Here is a 20,079-nt window from a genome sequence, read left to right as displayed (position 1 = left end):
AAGACAGGCTCCAGACTGGAAATCTGCCCAGCTGAAGTAACAAGGATGGCTGCTGCAGTGACCTGTGTCAGAATGAGAAAAATAAATGTTTTTATGACCTCACAAGCTGGATGTTTGGCTTTCAGAGTGTTTCTGTGTCAAGATGAGTGTTGCGTGTAGCTAAGCCTGAAGTTTTTTTTTTTAAGAAAACGTGGAAAATGATTCCTTATTTGGTTTTAGACTCAAGGTTTCACCCGTGTAAATATCAGTAGGAACACAAAGGTTGAAATGTCAAAAAAAAAAAGTATTTCCCCAGTTTCTGCTAATTTTTTTTAAGAAAAAACTAAATGGCACGCAATTGATGCTTAGCTTGGCTGATTGCACAACCACTTAACTCCTAAGTTCTTGCTTTTAGATTACGTTTATCACCTAGATGGAGGTGTATTGTTTTTAAGTCTGAGCTCCTTACTGTAAAGCATACAGTCGCTGAGGCAGATCCTCGTCTTCAGATTAGTCATGATGGAGCTTAACTGTGCAGACCTGGAGACCTTAAAACCCTCTTTAGAAAAATGGACACGGCATCTCGCTTCTAAAGGACCCATTCAAATGTATGTAGATGTATGCGTACTTAAAGCATCAAACTTGACAGGAGACGTGTTGGAAATAAAAGCTGAGGCATTTAAAGAAGCGATCCACAGCTCAGGAGGAAGAATATGTTAGCAAGAAAGCTACTAATTGTGCAGTCCAAACAGATGGTTGTTATCGGAGAGTTTTGGTTAAACCTTCACATAAGCCATGTGGGGGATACTTTAATGAGTAAAAGAAGATATTGTTTCAATAAGAACTTTTTGTTGTTGATTTTTGCATGTGAACACATAATTCCCAGTCATGGGTCCGTTCTTGTTTAAAAGGGTTCAGCATAGCAAGCTGAATACAAAGTATAAAACCAGTTGGAGGCTCAAAAGAGAGTTGAGACTAAGAGTTTTGGGATGGTCCTGTTAAAGTTCAGGCTAAAATTAAATTCACAATCTGTGTAATGACTTAAAAATTGAATGTTCACAAATGCTTTCTGTTCAGACAGAGTATAAGCTACTTTTCCAGGATTGGGCAGCATAAAGGCTAAAAGAACAAGAAGAAGAAGCGACTCTACAAAAATATCGACTCAGTAGGGCTGAATACCAACATGATTTATCTTCTGTGTTACAACTCTGTGTCACTTTGTGTTGCTCTATCAAATACAATCCCACTAAAGCACATTGGGGTTTGTGGCTGTTAAAATATTCCAGACTTTTAAATATACTTACAAGGCAGTAACTAAATTACACGGTTGCTACCACAACATTCGCTTTGTGTCTTACCTACTCGTCAGCTACAGCAACTCCTTCAGGCCCAAACCTTGAGCTGCTTAGTGCTTGTGCAGCAGCAGTGTGTTTCAGCCTTTTTTCTTTTTCTTTTTTTTTTTTTGCCAGAAAAGGCATGCAGGGGTCACTCAAGATCAGGAAAAGAACTTCCTGCCCTGGAGGAAGGCCAGGATGTTTTATTGCACTCAATGAAAGCTTGTTTGCAGCGAGCGTTGTGTCAACAGGGAAAGTCCTGTGGCCTGAAGAGTTGGTCTAAACATCTGCTTCAACCTTCTGATGCACATATGACCAAATCAGATAGTAAACTAAAGAGACTTGAGATTTACCGACAGTTAAAAAAAAAAGTTCATTTTTTTACTATTTAGATGGCAAATTAAATTCAGTAATATGCAAAGTTATACATACTATGGACATTTTACATATGTTTTTACTTTAAAAGTTCTTAAAGTGATTTTTTTAGTGCTTATTTTAGTCAGTCTTAATTCTTAAACATGTTCACGTCACATCAGCTAAGAATGTCAAACTGCATTTTATTTTATTAAAAAAAAACAAAGTATCACATAAAGTGGGGGAGAAAAAAAATTGATTTCAGACCCCTTCTACTTTGTGATCCCTAAATTAAATCTAATTTGCTGTTGCAGTGACGCTTGTGCGTCACAAAACGGGTGTAAATACTTTCAGAATGCACTGTTAACGTTAAGCTTTGCTCTTTTGTTCTGGCCAGCAGCTAATCAGTTTGGAGCCAGACTCTGTTGTCTATCCGCTTTGATTATCCGACTAATCTTTCCGCAAAGATGGGGGATTACCATTTTCCTCCCCCCATAGCCGGCACAACCCCGAGTTATTTATCCGCCGCGTGTGTGTGACATGTGTTTAAGCAGCCTCGCTCGTCTGCTGTTTTTAATTGATCGACGGTTCCATTAGTCCGTGTGTAGTCCAGATGAGGCCAACCGGAGGTCTCCGAGGAGGAAGAGGAGGCGTGAGCACGGGAAGTCGAGTGGGGAAATGAGGTGAGTCATCTCTGAGTGATGTGCAAACAGTCTGTTGATCGATACCACCAGTTAGTCATGTGCACTGACTAACTGCAACTAGGAGGTTTATTCAGAAGGCCTGCAGAATAACTGTTGGTCATAACCCCCCCCCCCCCCCCCAAAAAAAAACAAAAACAAAACAGTGAGATTGATCATTCTTGTCCTGCTTTTTGGTGATTTCCTGGCCTCTTTGTGAGCAACACCGGGAGTCATCCTGGTCTGGCAGACTCAGAACTGTAACTGCCTCCCACATCGGGACGTAAAACAGGAAGCGCCGGCTGGTAAATGGATGGGACTGTTTCTGGAGCAACAAAGGGACGTAAAAGCTCCTTGCGCTATCCCCTGTGGCTTATATTTCACCTCGTAAACTGGAAGAGACTGGAGGAAGGGCACTGGTGGTGAAAAGAATGATGAGATAAACTGGGACCTTTTGTTTATGCTTTTCCTCTGGGGGGAAACAAGACACACATATACTGCAGTTATTGACTGATTGATTTTGCAGTTCCCTTAGGACCAAGGGAACCTTATAAACTATTGTCTTCATGAAATTATGTACCATTAAAATATTTTGTTCATGTTGTATACGACTCTGTACCAATTAGGTTTCACAGCAGTAAGCACATGATTGGGATTCTGTCTTTGTCAACTATGTAAAATGCAGAGCGACATAATGTGTGTGAGTAGTACACGCTTCAAACTGTATTGTTAGACAAGAAGATGATTTTAAAAATGAGATCACTACTTTGAAAGTCAGTGACAGTACAAAGTAAAATCTTTTCACTTTGTTTTGGCTTTGTGAATCTACAAAATGAAGGAGTCAATAATGGTGTGAGACCATTTTCTACTCTGCTACCACAAGAGGGCGATACAAACGCACCTTTGATTGCAAACAGAGCCAGTTGGCTTGGTTGGATGGGGTTGGATGGGGCCCCAACCACAGGAGAGTATCCAAACACTGAACTCAAGCAAAAGTAGCACTACTTGAACAAATTTTTACTCAACTAAAAGTAAATAGTAAACATCCAAGAGACAACTCAAGCGTTTTCTGAGATTTGAAAATAGGTCTTGTACATTATTATGGGGGAATTTTAACTTTACACCTTACAGACATGAAGTTAAACGGATCGACCTGTTTAACTTCACGTTGCAGCACCTCAGCTGGGTTTCATGTCCGGACTTTGATTTAGCCACTTCAAAACTTTTGAAGTGGCTGAGTCTAAAAGTCTTTGAGATCATCAATGTTTTGTTTCTTTTTTTAGAAAATGGGACATTTCTTTGTGTTCTTTTCAGTCATTGTTAATTTACACTTTTACACTGTCAAACACCACATGAATACCCTCTTCATCCAGTGTTTGTCCTCATTGTTGAATCTTGAACACTGACCTTATTTAAAAGCAAGTGAGGTCTGGAGTACTTTAGCTGCTATTCTGGGTCCTTTTGTGACCTCTTAAATGAGTCAGCAATGCACTTTTGAAGTCATTGTAGTCGGCTCGCCACTCCCATGAAGCTTCAGCAATGCTTCATCCATTTGTGGATGATGACTCTCTCTGGGACTCACTACAGCCCCAAAGCCTTAGAAATGGCTCTGTAATTGATGTCTGATTTTTGTTTGTTATAAGGCTGATGGACCCTACTTAATTATATTTTAGATGTTCTATGATTTTTGTTTTGATTTTGCAAGTCAGGCTTAAATGTAGCTTGTAAAATTTTGTCAGCTTCCAAAAGAATGTGGGTAATCACACTTAACTTATAATTTAATAAAGGGGTTTTTCACTTTCTTATTACTTAGCTTGAATGAAACCATACTTTGGTTTCATTTACCAAATGAATTTAGTCTTATAATACAATTACTATGATCTGAAAACATGTGACGTTTAATTTAGGTGTGTGAAGGAAAAAGAGATCTGTAAGAGTGAAAATACTTTTTCAGAGCTCTGTATTTGTGTCACCACAAATACAAGCAACCATGAGTTTCTGCTTGTCGCTGAGGTTAAATTAGAGCACGTTTCTTACTCCAGCACAAGAATTTGAGTTGACCTTGTGCACAGCAGTTGTCACGATGTCTGATGCCTGGACGAGGATCTTCACCTTCCTTTGTCTCTGCTGCGCAGCAGGTAACGCTAAGACAGATGTGATGATGAACGATAACAAACTGATCTCGTCAATATTTTAAATTGTCTGATGTAGGTATATGACGTAATAAATAGGATATGAAACAATTTTTTTTTTTTTTTTTTTTGCTTTTGCTGTGTAGAGATGAAAGGAGAGGTTTGGAAAAAAGTTGGACAATCCATTACAATCCAGTGCAGAACCGAGTCTGATCAAGATTTCCTGAATTTAAAAAAGAAGACTGCCAATGAGGAGACTGACATTGTTGGTGTAGACAAAGCCACAGAAAGAAGAGTTGTTCTTCAAGGAATGACAGAAAGAGTTCAGACCTATGGAGCATTTCCCAATGTGGACATCATCATTAGAAACTTGAATGAAAATGACACAGGATCGTACTGCTGTGTGTATTCAAAAACGAGCGAAACATTTAATCAAGAAATAACAAAAGGTGACGGATCTGTGCTGCTGTTTGTGACAGGTGAGAGTCTTTTTTTTTTTTTGTAAATTAAACCACCTGCATCTAAGCTCAGTTATTACATTTTGCTGGGCATAACTTTGTTCAACAGCCCTAGAAAGACACTGCGTCACAGCAAAATTTCTCAAAAGGGGGCATTTAAAAAGGACTGAAAGGTAGATGCTAAGCACAAATTTAAATAACTAAGTGTGATTCCTTGATAATTTTGTTTAAATGAAAGAATCTCAAAGTGCTTTGGGTGACACTTTAAATGGAAACATCAGACTGGCCGTGTGGTTGTGCTCTGTTTGTCTCAGATCTGGCCGCTGACTCTGTGGTTAGCATCAACCCGTCAGACCACATTTGTTTTTAACGCAAAATATATGCAAAAAACTGATCAGGTGATTTAATTTTGAAAAATAAAACCACTGTATTGAGTGCAATTGTATACCATGAACTATATTCATATTGTAGAAGATGGATATATCTAAAAGAGGTAGCCTACTTACGCTTCCCCCTCTAGAGTTGAAAAGACATGCTCGCCATGACATACACACATTTTCATTTCGCTACACAATTAAATATGCTACGTCCTTTCTAAGGGAAGCAGGTTTTGAGAGGTGAAGGGTCAGAGCTTAAAAAGTCAGCATTTGCACGTGCAGAAAGCTTTCCTGTGAAAAGTACAGTTCGCCACTATATGTGGCCAAAGACATCATGTGCACCAGTTAGCTGTCATGTTCAGTGTACACTGTGGTTAAAAACAAAAGCACATTCAGACTGAGGTGTGAGCATTGGGTTGAACTATGTCAACAGTAATGGTCAGCATGTATTCTTCCTGGCTGAAGGTCTCCATCTTTCTGTGTTTCTGGTGCCCAACAGGTAAGGCTGAAACAGAATTGTGCCCTATTATGGACAGAGGTATGTTTCAAAGCAAATGTAATCGTTTAGCAAATTTTTTGTTGCTATTTAACAATCCTGTATGGTGTGCTCTGTCTTTTATGTTCTTTTGCCTAGAAACAAAAGAAGTGATTTGGAGAGAGTCGGGACAATCCGTTACGATCCGGTGCAGAATTAATACTGATCAAGATTCTCTGGTATTGAAAATGGGACATAACGAGGAAACTGAGGTTGCCGTTATCAACAGAGCCTCCAGAAAAAGATATTTTCATAAAAGAATTGCAGGAAGAGTTCAAACAAATGGAACATTCCCAAGTGTGGATATTGTGATTGAAAACTTGAATGTAAGTGACTCAGGGCCGTACTGGTGTGTGTATTCAAAACTAGATGACAGTTACCGTCAACTGGTCACAAAGGGTTATGGATCTGTTCTTCTAATGGTGACCGGTGAGTAAATTATTCTACAAACTGAATTTAACTCAATGAATATGTTCAGCTGGACAGTATTTTACTTTGTGCAGCAGATTTCTACAATGCACAGCAACATCCATCAATATACACAGGATGTATTTATTAAGGTTTCCAAATAATGATGTGACTGAATTAAAAAAGTTTAACTTAAATGATAGATTTCTGAACTTAAGCATGCAAAATATTTTAAATGACAAGATTTTTTTTTAAATATAACATTTCAAAAATAAAAACATACAACTTCCTGCATGAAAAATAACAACATTATGTTTGTAATTTCAAGGAAATAGTCGTGAATCAACAACAACAACCATTACGGAAGTGCCAAAATGTGATGCATCAAGTCTTACTTTGGTTGTGGTTTATGTTCGCATCACCGTCATTGTTCTGATTGGCCTCATGCTCGGTTTTAGCACTTTGGTCATGTACAAGGTATGTTCATGTTTTTTTCTTTTCTCTTTTGAGAGAATAGGTGCCTTTGGTTGCGCCTGTGGATGTACCGCATATAATTAAATACAGTTAGGGTCAGATGAGTTATTCTGCAAATGTTTCTAATACATCAGTGAAAACTGTGATTATTTTGAGATCTCATTCCTTAGTCGTCATTATGGTTCTTTAAACATAGTTTCACGTTTTTTTTATTTACAATTACATCCTACAGTCAGCAGGTGGCAGCAGGATCCCTGTTCTGCCTCATATTCCTGCATATGTTTGTTTTTTGTCTCATCCTGTCTTTTTTGTTTTGCAGAGCCACAACAAATAACCACCAAAAAACAAACAAGCAAAAAAAAAAAAAAAAAAAAACAAAAAAAAACAAAAACAAAAACAAGCAATGGGCAAAAGAATGGAGAAACAGGTAATGGAGCCAAATGGAAATCAGACATTGAAACAAAACTAAACTCCAAAGTATAAATACTGAGATGTAAAGTGACACAAGAACCAGCTGGACCAATCAGGGGAAACATTCATTTATTTTTATTTTTATTTTTACATTAAACCGTTTTACTCAGAGCTCAACCCGCCTCCTGCATAACTGCACATATACTCTCTCATCACACACTGTCAATAGTTCAACTTTTGTATATAATTTCTTTCTGTACTTATTCTGTGATCTAGTTGTACTTTTCATTCATAAATGTTTTGCACATGTTCATTTTTGATTGTTTTTCATGTAATTTAGCCTGTTTGAGGTCTGTATAAAGCACAATTGTTGCTCTATAATGACTTATTTCACAGTTCCAACATGATGTTTGATGATGTAGACCTATTTAAACTTGGTATTTTGGTGAGAAATAACTTTTTTTTGTTTGTTTCTTTTTCTGAGAAGGATCTCAAAGCCTTAATAAATATCTGCTATCGATGCAAATTTGCTGAGCCGCCACAAGAGGGCAGTATCAATGCAGCAAAGCGCAGGGCTTCCGATTTCTGGAAACTCCACACATTTGACGTTCTTCCGCCAGGATAAAAAGAAAATTTAAAGAGAAAAACGAATCATGATCCCATAACAAGAAATTACAAAATAGATAATAACCTGATCAAATTAATCAGTCTAAGATCATTAAAAAAAGTTTAAGGAAAAACAGATTTTGGATCTTATTTATTTAAAAGCATAAACTTATCAAAGGTGTAGAAGCTGCTTACAAATGTATCTTTGATATGACATCCATTCAGAAATTATGAACACACACACATAGCAGATCCTCACCGGTCATGATAGGATTATTTTGTGCAGACTTAAAGCTTCATTGTTTCTTAAACCCCCTTTAGAAGATAAATAAGGCAGAAAATTATGCAACGTTACAAGTAGGAATTTCAACATACACTAAAAATTAAGAGTTTAAAGTTTTTATTCCAATTCAAGATGTTCGAGTTCACAGGTTAGTTTGAAATGGTACAAAGGTAAGTGTTAAACTCTCAGAGGTAAGCAACTTCTGTTCTGCAGCAATGGAGGTTGATCAAAGATTGAACGCTGGTGCAACTCAGTCCTGTAGGTCTTCCAGTTTTTCTGGAATACTTACAACCACATCTGTCTTCATAGAATCAGTGTTGGAACGCAATGTTGCACTATACCCACATGGACATTGTACAAAGTAGTGTACTGCTACAAATATAGTGAAATTTTTTTTTCTCAACAGTGGAAGACAGACCATCACAAAACTCAAAACTATAAGTCTTTCATTTGGAAATTGCACTTAAAGCAAAGGTGAGTACAGTTTCTTTCACCATCAAAAGGCACTCAGAAACTGTGACAAAGCCTGACAGGAAGAGGTCTGGCAGACTAAAAACCACTCAAATCAAACACTTTTCTGAGAGTTAGCAGCTTGCGTGACAAGCAGCTCGCAGTACAACAGATTTCAAGCTGCAGGTTTGACAGCACGAGTTGCTGAGAGAAAGTCATTTCTAAGATGTCAAAATGAGACATAAACGCTCGCCTGTGCCATGAAACACAATTGTTGGACAACTGAAGAGAAGTAGGCGTTATGGACTGATGAATCCAAATTTTAAATCTTTGTCCAGGGTTGGTGAATTGTACATACTTAGAGGCATCTTGAAACAAAACTGCCACCACAGCACTCTGCAGCAGCGTACAATGCCCTCCGACATTGAGGGTCAGTGATTCATCTATCAAGAAAATGAAAACAACTAGATGTTAAGTTTGAAGACATGGATTAAAATCCCATTGAGTCGGTTGGGGATGAACTGGTCAGAAGAGTGAAAACAAATCAACCTACAAATGCTCCACATTTATGGGAAGAACCTTCTGAAGAGTGTTTGATATGTATTGTAGAACGAATGCCACAAGTGTGTTCAGCTGTCACATCTGCCAAAGGTGGTTACTTTAAATACATTTTGGTCTACAAATTGATTCCATGATATCTTTTTGTTAGCTCCAATTACTTATTTGTACTGTGCTTTCATTTCAGAGTGAGACATTAAACTGCACAGTTTTCAATAGGAACTTGAAAAACTCTAAAACTTTAAACCAGTATTGTATTTTGTTGGAGGTTTGTTAGAAGAATTGGAGAAGTTTGAGCTTGTTTGTAACATTATTCATCACTTAAGATGATCTCACTGCGTGATATTGAGCCTTTTATCCAGGTATTAATTAATATTTCCATCGTTACACGCTGGGACCCATCATGTTTTAGACTTCAGTTTTAAAGATTTTTCATGATTTTCTTTTACTCTGAATTCTGGACCTGAAGACAGACTTTGATGTAATCAACCATTATATCACCACTGGAATCATGTGTTGGCCTTCAGAGTCTGTTCTTCTCTGGTGTTGGTCCTCCTTATTTGGAAGGAGGTTTTGTGTGAATGTGGGTCCTGTCAGCTCAAAAATAGCTTGTCTTAGTTACAATGACATAATTTTTAGACAATACCATACTGCGCTTGGGTCTTTCAACGTGATTTTCATTTGTTCATCACTCTCAGACAACGGACAACTGCACCGCTCTGTATTTTCGTTTGGACCAGTTCTATGTTGCTCCAAAATGCAGCTGCTTCTCTGCTGACTGGTACAAAACAGAAGGACCATATAAACCCCAGTGTTGGAGTCTCTACAGTGACCTGCAGGATCCAATTTAAAATGTCAGTTTTTTCCTATTAAATCATTCAGTGGTAAAGTCGATGTTATTCAATAAGGTCAGAACTTAAATCTCAAGATGACTGAGTCTTCTCCGTCACAGGCCCCAGACTCTGGAATAACCTGCCTCTAAATATTAGATCTGTACAGAAGATGCAACATTTTAAACATTTTAAAGACACATTTCATGGACCGGCTTTTAAAATATATTGACATAAACTTTATTAATTTTTCCAATCTTACATACTGTATGTTGTTTAGCTATTTCTATTCCCTACACTTATTGATTTTTATTTCTCTTCTACGTTCTCAGTGCACCATTGTCATGCATTTATTTTGGTTGCATTTTAGTTTGCACAGCAGGAGTTCTTGGAAATGTGCGACTTCTAACTCTGCTGCTCGCTTGAAGTGACAAAACGGCATCTGTATTCGTCACGTCTTCCTGCAACATGTGAGTGTACACAATGTGGTGAAAACAAGAGCAGATGTCCAACTAGAGCGTCATAACTAGAGAGAGCCTTCTCCAAGGTAGACGTCAGCATGTCTGCAGTCTGGGTGAAGATCTGTGGCATTCTTTGTCTGTGCTATGCAGCAGGTAAGCCTGAGAAGGATGCAATGGCAAACCACCATTATGTTTATTTGGTCTAAAAACAATTTTGTCAGATGTTGCTGAAGCCTCGTGACTGTCTTATGAGATGTTTTGTTTTCATATTCAGAGATGAAAGAAGTGGTTTGGAGAGAAGTCGGAGAATCCGTCACAATCCAGTGTAGATCCGGCACAAGCAAGCATATTTCTCTGCATCTTAAAAGGGGCCTCCGGGAGGACATGGATATTGCTCAAATAAATAACAAACTCAAATTGGGAAAAAATCAGAAAAGATTAATGCATTTTTCCGAAATTAAATTGCATGAGGTTAAAAATATGATTGACAGAGTTCAGATTAATGGAACATACCCAAACATAGATTTTCTTCTTAAAAACCTGAGTGTCGACGACACAGGAGCATACTGGTGTCTGTATTTGCAAGACACATCAAACACCAGAGAAATGATAAAAGGTGGCGGATCCGTGATCGTTGTGGTAAAAGGTGAGAATATTTTTCTTATAAACTACTGCTGCATTTAGCACAAGAATGTTTTGCACAAAACGTAGAATTAAATGAATACGCAAGGACCGTAGCGAGGAGGAACTCCAACTGTGACTCTGATCTGGCAGTGATGTAAATATGCTTTTAAAAGATGTACACATATTTAAACTGGAAGCAGAAAGTGATTACTTCTGAGTTTTCTAGCGTTTTTTTTTTCTGAATCCAAACCAAGACGTATGCATTTATTGTTAACTTCACACTAAAAGCAGATTTCTAACCTCTCTGTCTAAATTTTAAGAAAACAGTTATGCCAGAGCAGAAGCGGTGCAAGGCGCTGATGAACCAACCATGAACATGCCCATGCATGTGCCGTTGGTGTATGCTGTCCCTGCTGCAGTCCTCTTCCTTGGTATCATATTGAGCTTCATCATTTGGATCAAGCGCAGGGTATTTTTATTTGCTTTTGAATTGCAACTTTATGTGTCTGTCTCTGTGTGTGTGAATGTAGCCTTCGATGTCCGTGTTATTACAACAGTGCAACGGTGCAGGGACAATACTAAATTGTGTTTAAAAAAGATTTATGAGAATTCTACATGTCCGTCCATTTCTTTAAAAATATTCACGTATAAGTGAGAATCCACCAGCATAACTGTGACAGAGTAACAGAAATGACCAGTTCAATGAGCATTTAGAGGGTTTGAAGAAGCATTAGGAGTTACACCAATTTTAGTGCAAAATGCCAAAAATAACATCCAGTATGGATTTTTATGTCATAACCTTTAACACATTTTTTTGTTTGTTTTATAAATTTGGGCATTCCAGTTACTCTTAATTATTTCAATTTTGCATTTTTAGTTTAGAACTGTTTACAGCTTTCTCCCACTGTTTTGCTTCTAATGTTTTTGTGGCTTTAAACTGGGCTGCAATGCTCAAAATTGGTGTTTTTGTTGTTCATCCCACCTGATGAGCAAAACCACAACTCGGTGTGTTTAACCAGAAATGACATCCTCTGATACAAACTGTACCTTTCCACCAATTTAACTTACACATTTTTATTTCTGAAGGATTCAAGAACATTTTCATTCTGTGTCACACATTTATTGACGAACTGCCGTCTGATCCATCCTTCATGTTGATCTTTTAAACAGACCAAGTCCACTGACATCACAGTTGAGCAGACGCGTGTCTACGCTGAGACCGCCAGCGCTGATGTGGATGAGGAGCATGTCGAGGCTGAAGCTGAGGATGAGACTGTGACGGTGCAGCTTGCAAAGCCGACTGAGTCGCTCAACACCTCGGACCACAGTGTCAAAAGTGATGCGTGTTAAACTGCATCGCTTGTCAGACCACCTGGTTTTCTAAACCAAGTTTTTGCATGTGTGCAAAAGTGTAAGCTGGTGCCATGCTTGAACAAAATTGCTGAGTATAGTTAAAGACGAAGGGGGAAAAAAATAATCATTATCATGAATAGCATTTACACCTATATTGTTTTGTCTTTGTATGTTCCTTTCTTTTTTTTTATTTTTTTTGTTACCATTTTAGTCTCAGTTTTAAGAAAGTTTTACTTGTATACAGTTATAATTTTAGATAAGATATTACAAATTATTAATGCAGGGAAAAATATTAAGAATGTTTATATCTATCAGGAAGGAAAAAATGAAGGCGGAGACAAAACGTAAGGACTATGGAGGAGAATAAAGCAAATATCTGTGTTTTTATTGTATTTTTCTTGAATGATGTATCCTTTTGACAAAGTCACACACTGTTACTCATGAATAAAGAATACATGTAAAGCATGAATAATCTCATGAAGCATGCATTGCAGCATATTGTTTTCTGTTGTATTTTATCTGATTAGCAGAGAAATGCCACAATGTTATAAGAAATTCTCTAGATTCATTCACTTTTGCTTTCCATAAATGTCTGACTAGACAGATGAAGTTACTTTTATTTCCAAAAAACCCTTTAGCAATCATTTTGTATGACCACAAATACATAAGTTCGTTCCCCTACTTTATCATTAAGCATAAATATATCCATTTTGTTCTCTGACAAGTAACTTTTAGTTAGTTTTTGACTGAAGACTAGAATTAACCGAGTCACTTTCGCTTTATTGCCTCAAGAGGGCAGTGTTCTCTTCTTCTTCTTCATCATCTGTTCCGGGTTTTCCCTTTCGGGATCGCCACAGCGAAACATCCTGTATCCATTTCGTCCCGTCCTCTGCCTTTTCTACCCTCAAACCAACAACCTTTATGTCCGGTTTTCACCACATCCATTACAAGAGGCCAGTGTAAACAAAGTAAAACAGGCAATCCACCTTCTTATCAGTAAGAATTACACTTATATATCATATAAACATGTCTTCCAGTGATGTAAAAGATAGAAAAAAAAATGTTTGCACTTAAGCTGTTTTCATTTTGTCATCTCTTCAAGCACAAACTTTTAATGCCACTGTTTTCAGTTTTTATGTGTAAGAAAAACTCTAATTGTAAAAGTGAAAAATAAAGTGAAATTTCTTACTGCTTCAGAATTCACCTAAATAGCAAAAAGAAAAGAAAAAATGTGGCCTTTCTGGAAGATTGGCAAGAAAAAATAAATAGTATAAAAATAAATATCAAAGAACTTCTATTTACAGTTTGGCACAAAATGGGTACGTTCACAAAATGTTAGCATCTTATAGAGCCTTTTTCAAGTAATTATCTCAAAATGGCTAGCATGTGGCCTAGCTACAAACCTACTAAGATGCAGCTTTTTACCTAAACTAACTGGCCTGACAAAGAGAAAAACAGGCCGATGAGCTGCAAAGGTGGAGATTTTCACCCAGGCAGCAGACACGCTGTCTGGGTGAAAGAGAACAGGAAAACCTCTTGTTGCACACTCCAAAAGTTTGGGCTTTTTGTTAGAGTGGATTGACGAAACTTATTATTGAAACAAACCTGCAAGACGTCTTGCCAAACCGTGAGAGGAACAGCTTAAAGATGTTTGTTACTGACACTGCTAGCAAGAAAAGTATGGTGCCACTTCTCTACTCTTTTTTTCTGAACATAGCTCATCTAAACATATTAATAAGAAATCATCAAAGCAGTATATTTATAATTCCTTGCAAAAATTGTATTCACTTAAACTTTTTTCATTTTGTCATCTCTTGAAGCACAAACTTTAATGACACTGTTTTCAGTTTTATGTGATAGAAAAACACCAAGAATTGCACAATTGTGAAGTTGAAAAATAAACCAAAACGTTTGATCAAGTTTGATTCACCGTCTTCAGTGTGTGGCCTTTCTTCCTGGCACTGAATTATTTTAACAGGTCTTACTATTTCATGCCAATTTACTTTGAAAAGTACAAGTGTGACCATTATTAGACTTTCCAGAATGATTTCATTGCACTACGGGAAATAAACCGTCTAAAAAAAAAAAAAAAAAAAAGCCAGACAAAATGTCTCAAAAGTCTTTCAATCATACTTCCTGCATCTTTACCACAGTGTCGACTTCCCTAATTCTGCAAAATCAATGTAAGAAACCCTGCCTGAGATTGGAAATATGTTTTCTCAGTGCAATGAAAATAAAAAGGATCAAAATTTGAAATAGTACCCCATAAATACCAACTGTTTTTAAGTGATTTTAGGACCAGAAGCATCAAGAAACCAAACATATGCCAGCTTTTCTCTGTTATTTCTCTTCAGACTGCAGCTCCACCACTAAGTAAGTGTTTTAAACCCACCTTCGAAAGAAATTGAAAAAAACTCACTTCCTGAACCAGCTGCTTGTCAAATGTAGTTTCTATTTATGTGTTGTCAAAGATAAATAAGATTGGGTTGCAGGCTGAATATGCTGACAGCTTCCCGCCCACATCAAAGGTATTTTATATAGGTCATGTGTTCCTGTGAGCTGTCAAGTTCGACTATGTGATTGAAAACATTTCTGACTGGAGTCAGAACCGGACTGATCTGTGTGAATGTCAACTATCAGCATGTCTGCTGTCTGGGTGAAAGTCTCCACCATCCTTTGCCTCTGCTACACGGCAGGTAGGACTCAGTCAAATGAAATAATAAACAGTAACATGCGTATTTAAGAAAATGTGATGGGGGTATTAAAACTGGCATTTTGTGTGTGTGTTTTTTTTCTTTCTGTAGAGATGAAAGGAGTGCAGTGGAGAGAAGTTGGACAATATATTACAATCCAGTGCAGATCTTCGTCTGATCAAGATAATCTGATCTTAAAAACGGGTCTCAATGAGACTGAGATTTTTGTATTAAACAAAGACCCTTTTAAAGAAACAATTGGTGACGAAATAAAAGGACGAGTTCAGACAGCTGGGACATTCCCCAACATTGATATTCTCATTAAAAACTTGCGTGAAAATGACACCGGACCATACTGGTGTACTTACTCAAAAACAGAAGACGTTACATATCAACAGAAAATCATGAAAGATGATGGATCTGTGCTGCTGGTGGTGACTGGTGAGTATTTATTTTGTCCTAGATGTCGCTTCTTCCAAGTCAAACACATATAAACTAACTGTAGTTAAAGGCTTTTTAGTTAGAAAGGTTCTCATGCCTCGAACACAAAATTAGCAAGTAAAGATTGTGACACGAGTCGTATTGCTGCTTAGTGTTTTCTATTAAAGTTTTGACATATGGTTTTGATTTTAAGAAAAAAGACAAGAAACACCGCCGCCATCAAATGATCCGCTGAAAAAGTGCGAAGAAGCAGATATGAACATGGTGCTGCTGGGGATCGCCATCGCTTTTGGCGTCCTGTTCATCATGATGCTGGGCTTTGTCCTGATTATCATGCACAAGGTATGAATTTGTGTTGTTTTCGTCTTTGTTGAGTTTTGGAAATTCACCGTTTCCCTTTGACTCAACTACTGTTTGTGTCTCCGCGGGTGTTTCAGGATCAGTAAGCCTTCCTGACTGAAAGTGTCACTCAGATGCTATGCATGAGTCACATTAAAAAAAAAGGTTTTCCTCTACAAGTAACGATTTATTACAACAAGTGATAATTTGTTAAAATTCAAAAACTATTTCGAATGTTTTTACGAAATCATTCATTGTGGCTCAAACGATTTAGTGCGTAAAGCTGCGATTATGTGATCATAGATTGCTTCTGTTATTTCTTTTGCAAAACTGACAAACCTGAACCTCAAACTTAACTCTGTGAGCAGGAAGCCTTGTGCCTATAATGCTGAACATCTTCACAGCTCTTTCAAAGACAACTAGCCAAATTGAAACACTTTTTTGTTTCAACATCAAAAGCAAAAGTAAAATAAAAAAGATGTATATAGCACTTTTAAAGACATGAACAAAACAAGAGAAAAGATGCTGGAAAATGTAGGATTACAACCCACCCAAAAAAAAAAAAATTATAAAACACAATTCATTTAACAAAATACACTTTAAAATATCACTGTGCTTTGTAGAAGATAGCTAAAAATTCAATTCACAGTACTCAAACTTATTGGACAGCAGTTCCAGAGTCTCCAGTTGAAAATGCTCCGTCACGTTTTGCTTCAAGCCCTGAATGTGGCACAGCCAGCAGAACCTCAGACACCGACTGGGGACAAATGAATGTAAAGGTTTGAGGAGATTCTGGTCCGTGAAGAGCTCTGCAAATTCAAATGGTCTAATTATTGCAGTAGACAGGAAACCATTGAAGCCAAACAAGAAGTTGTGTAATGTACAAGAATTTGACCTAGTCAGTAAACTAATGAATGAGTTTGTAACCATTTGCAGATGCTGCATGCTTCTTTTTTTTTTTTTTTTTTTTTGGTTTATGTAAGCAAGTGGGAAATTGCAATAATAAAGCCTAGAAGAAATGAAAGTATGTAAAATAAATCCCAGCTACACAACAGAACTCAAGTGTGCAATGTTTCACAAAACATAAACAAAAGCAGGCATTTGTCATGAGTTGTAACATAAAAGCCTCGTTCAAAATATTTGTTTGTCATAGTAGAGCACAACTGCTTACAGCTTAAGGCGGCTAGGAGGCCATGAGTTTTTTCCGCAAAAGTAAAAAAAAAAAAAAAAATCATTTTAGCATCTTATTAATTTACTGGAAGAAGGTTTTAGCCATCAAACCGCTTATCATGTCTAGACACTGATGCAAGCAACCTTGTGAAACTTGGAGGAAATGTATAATTGCACAGCCACTGCATGGCACTGATAAGAGATGTTTGACGAAGCTTTCAGTAAGAACAAAGAAGCAACATGTGAAACGGAAACAACGGGGGCCCCAACACATATCTTTGATGTACGCCTTTTCGGAGCAGCGTAGTTTGAGGCAGCAGTAGAAAACAGTCTTAGGAAAACTGTGTTGAATACACATTTTTCATGAAACTACATCAAGCCTGATCTACTGAATTGTTTTGGAGCGTTTTACATGTCACAGATTATTATTCCAGATGTCATATTTTAACCATTTCATTCAGAAATGCTTATAAATTTCTCCCGATCATTTTGACCTGTGTTATTCACAACGCTGATGTGTTGCAATGCACAAAGGCTTCGCTTCTTGTACGGGACAAACAGAACAACTTGCTTATAAAAAGTTGTCAGTCAAACTATTGCAAAACATTGATTTTCTTGATTTTTTTTTTTTGATTTTTTTTTTTGAAGAAGCTGTTGTCTTTGGTTTCAAACTCATTTCCCCATTTTAAACCAGTCTAACTTGCTGACAATCTTTTGTGACCAGACCAAGAGCTCAAACAAAGCAATAAAGCAGAGGCGTGTTGCTGCCGGCAATGATGTTTACGAGGACATGCGAGGAACACTGAGGCGCTGAGGATGCGCTTTGCAGGACGCTGACATGCATGAAACTCATGAAGCCGTGGACCACAGAGGCAAGCGGTGCATGTGCTGCACTTCCCCAACAGAAGCAAACAGAAGGCAAGCATTTGTGTTGACAAGAGACAAAAAAGAGACTGGACTTGAGTGGATCATCAAAGTTGTACTTTGTATATGTTGTTTGTATAGTTTTATTTTAAACTGGAAAACAAATATTATGTGTAGCATAGACTTTTTTTTTAAATGTATGTTTTGTTTTGTAATTTAGTGCCAAGTTTGACTAATGTTTTATATAGAAAGAAAAAAAAAGTGGAGCTGGAATGGAATAAAAAACGACAACACAATCTGACACTTAGAGAGCAAATAAAATGAATCTGGCAAATTGGAAATATGAGGAGTTTTAAACAATTCCATCTATAAAATATTTTGTTCTGTTCCCAGATTTCCTGAGGCGTTTTTAGTAATCGTGACGCATCTAACATGATTGAAACACTTAGACGTCTTGCATATTTCTAAATGCAGATTCCAGTTCACTGTTTTTAAGTGATTTTAGGACCAGAAGCAACAGGAAACCAGTGCGATACATTTCAGGATACGGTTTATATTAGCAGAACTAACTTTCACCTCTACCTTTCACTTGTGAAATTATTATTATTATTATTATTTTTATTATATAGACAGATTTTGATTCAGTTAAATGCCAACGCTCAGGTGTCATTTTGAAGCTCTCGGCTACAGAAAGGCTTCATGATCAAGAAGTATTTGCAGTAAACAGTTGATATTTAGAAGTCGCATGTCAAGCACTATCAACTTTTCCAAACCAAATTCTTCCGATAAAATATTTCACTCTAAATGCATTTCAAGAAGGTGTTGGCACACATTTTAATACTAACCGTGTAATAGCAACAAATGTACTACAAATATGCTTTGTAGTATTTTGGTAGTTAAAATAAAGACTAAAACTAAGTATAAAATCTTGGTACTGATTAAATCAAGGTTTATTTTTCTGTGAAGTGGAATATGTGTAATACAATTGTCTGTATTTTTAAATCTAAATCAATAAAGCAATGTCTTTGCTTACTTTCAAACTTTCTCCAGCTTTTACATTGACTTGATAAAGTGTTAAGAACTCTGGAAGTTTCCCACGTTTTGCCACAACGCAAGAACAAACTTTAGTGCATTAAATCAGGATTTGAGAGCGACACAAAGTAGCACACGATTGGGAAGTGAAGGGAAAACAATTGATGATTTTCATTTTCCTGTTTTACAGATGTACCTCTGTAAAGTGTTCATGGATGTTGCACTGGGCAAACTCCTCCTTTTTGTGCCTAAATGACAAAAAGTAGGCTTTGAAGAATCCTTACTCAGTCTAAATTCATTCAGTCCGCCTAAATTTGTGCTTGTCTCAGTTTCAGGTTGTCTTGATTCCAGACAAGCATTAGGATGTTCTTCCTTTGTGATTTGATAAAGAAATGTGGATAAATATGATTTATCAGTTCAGTTCTATCTTTTGTAAAACAAAAACAACAACAACAAAAAAAAACAACTGTGAAACACAGGGAGGCATCTGCTTTGTATAAACTGAAAATGATAGTATAAAAACTTCTCCATTTTCTTGACCTCGTCTGTTGCCAGGGAGGTGAGCCATTTCACCAAAACTATAATTGATTTAAAATTGTGTTTAAGTATTTGAAATATGTCTCCAACAGCTTTGTACTAGACTAAAGAGTTTTGCTCATTTCTAATTGAAAAAAATAAAAATAATAATAAAAATGTTCAGACAGCAACCGTGACCATAATTTTTCATGTAGACAGGACAGACATACAGATGATACACACTGTACTTTGACCAATATTTTTGATGGTTTTGAGTTCTCCATCCGGCCACCACTTGCCACATAGTGGTCTTCTTTTACACTAAAACCACCTCCAGCTTAACCCACAACAAAAGAGTCAGTAATTGTGAAGGTGAAAGTCAAAAGTCTTACAGTAAATGTGGGCACAGTTAGGAGAAACAGCAGGTGCGCAGTCACCATGTGTCACCTTTAGAGGAACAAAACCTAATGAGTTGTGCAAATGTCTGTCAACTTGCCAGACAGACATTCAAGAGTATCGTAATGAACCACCTCGAAATTACTATTACAAAAGCTGGAAGTTATATTGTTTTCACAAGCCATATTGAACCAAAGTGACTAATAGGACGTCAGCTGAGATCCTCCTGTTGGTGAAGTTAACGATTACTACTATAAGAAGAAAAAGCATGTTGGTAATTTATTAACACTGGCGACTCAAGCTAGTTCACGTGCTCTCTTA

At 37.1% G+C, this 20,079-nt stretch overlaps 3 protein-coding genes across 3 annotated transcripts; all 3 read left to right on the top strand.

Moving 5' to 3' along the window:
• The first annotated feature begins 4,291 nt into the window (after nt 1-4,291).
• LOC106910609 (uncharacterized) lies at nt 4,292-7,668 on the top strand. Its single transcript, XM_088007930.1, has 6 exons — nt 4,292-4,485; nt 4,626-4,958; nt 5,814-5,852; nt 5,949-6,278; nt 6,586-6,734; nt 7,051-7,668. Exons 1-6 carry the CDS (start codon nt 4,431-4,433, stop codon nt 7,063-7,065), a joined length of 921 nt encoding a protein of 306 aa, XP_087864056.1. The 5' UTR covers nt 4,292-4,430; the 3' UTR covers nt 7,066-7,668.
• Nucleotides 7,669-10,357: 2,689 nt separating this feature from the next.
• On the top strand, nt 10,358-14,404 carry LOC106910605 (uncharacterized). Its single transcript, XM_014977282.2, has 4 exons — nt 10,358-10,483; nt 10,605-10,976; nt 11,275-11,423; nt 12,125-14,404. Exons 1-4 carry the CDS (start codon nt 10,429-10,431, stop codon nt 12,302-12,304), a joined length of 756 nt encoding a protein of 251 aa, XP_014832768.2. The 5' UTR covers nt 10,358-10,428; the 3' UTR covers nt 12,305-14,404.
• Nucleotides 14,405-14,793: 389 nt separating this feature from the next.
• LOC106910606 (uncharacterized) lies at nt 14,794-18,854 on the top strand. The gene is made up of 4 exons (XM_014977283.2): nt 14,794-15,003; nt 15,112-15,441; nt 15,635-15,783; nt 17,675-18,854. Exons 1-4 carry the CDS (start codon nt 14,934-14,936, stop codon nt 17,762-17,764), a joined length of 639 nt encoding a protein of 212 aa, XP_014832769.2. The 5' UTR covers nt 14,794-14,933; the 3' UTR covers nt 17,765-18,854.
• The last annotated feature ends 1,225 nt before the right edge of the window (nt 18,855-20,079 follow it).

This window comes from Poecilia mexicana, unplaced genomic scaffold (assembly GCF_051168715.1).
Source record: "Poecilia mexicana isolate PSO_F unplaced genomic scaffold, ASM5116871v1 scaffold_8, whole genome shotgun sequence".
Lineage (NCBI taxonomy): Eukaryota > Metazoa > Chordata > Actinopteri > Cyprinodontiformes > Poeciliidae > Poecilia > Poecilia mexicana.
The sequence above is the reverse complement of the archived record's forward strand: the minus strand, read 5'-3'. Positions and strand labels throughout refer to the sequence as shown.

What these genes read in the sequence shown, in the direction of transcription:
- LOC106910609 (XM_088007930.1), top strand. Translation starts at nt 4,431, where the DNA reads ATGTCTGATGCCTGGACGAGGATCTTCACCTTCCTTTGTCTCTGCTGC. An exon ending in TTGTCTCTGCTGCGCAGCAG is followed by an intron (nt 4,486 to 4,625) that starts GTAACGCTAAGA and finishes TTTGCTGTGTAG; the next exon opens with AGATGAAAGGAGAGGTTTGG. An exon ending in TGTTCTTCTAATGGTGACCG is followed by an intron (nt 6,279 to 6,585) that starts GTGAGTAAATTA and finishes TGTAATTTCAAG; the next exon opens with GAAATAGTCGTGAATCAACA.
- LOC106910606 (XM_014977283.2), top strand. Translation starts at nt 14,934, where the DNA reads ATGTCAACTATCAGCATGTCTGCTGTCTGGGTGAAAGTCTCCACCATC. An exon ending in TTGCCTCTGCTACACGGCAG is followed by an intron (nt 15,004 to 15,111) that starts GTAGGACTCAGT and finishes TTCTTTCTGTAG; the next exon opens with AGATGAAAGGAGTGCAGTGG. An exon ending in TCCTGATTATCATGCACAAG is followed by an intron (nt 15,784 to 17,674) that starts GTATGAATTTGT and finishes TTTTGTGACCAG; the next exon opens with ACCAAGAGCTCAAACAAAGC.
- LOC106910605 (XM_014977282.2), top strand. Translation starts at nt 10,429, where the DNA reads ATGTCTGCAGTCTGGGTGAAGATCTGTGGCATTCTTTGTCTGTGCTAT. An exon ending in TTGTCTGTGCTATGCAGCAG is followed by an intron (nt 10,484 to 10,604) that starts GTAAGCCTGAGA and finishes TTTCATATTCAG; the next exon opens with AGATGAAAGAAGTGGTTTGG. An exon ending in TCATTTGGATCAAGCGCAGG is followed by an intron (nt 11,424 to 12,124) that starts GTATTTTTATTT and finishes TCTTTTAAACAG; the next exon opens with ACCAAGTCCACTGACATCAC.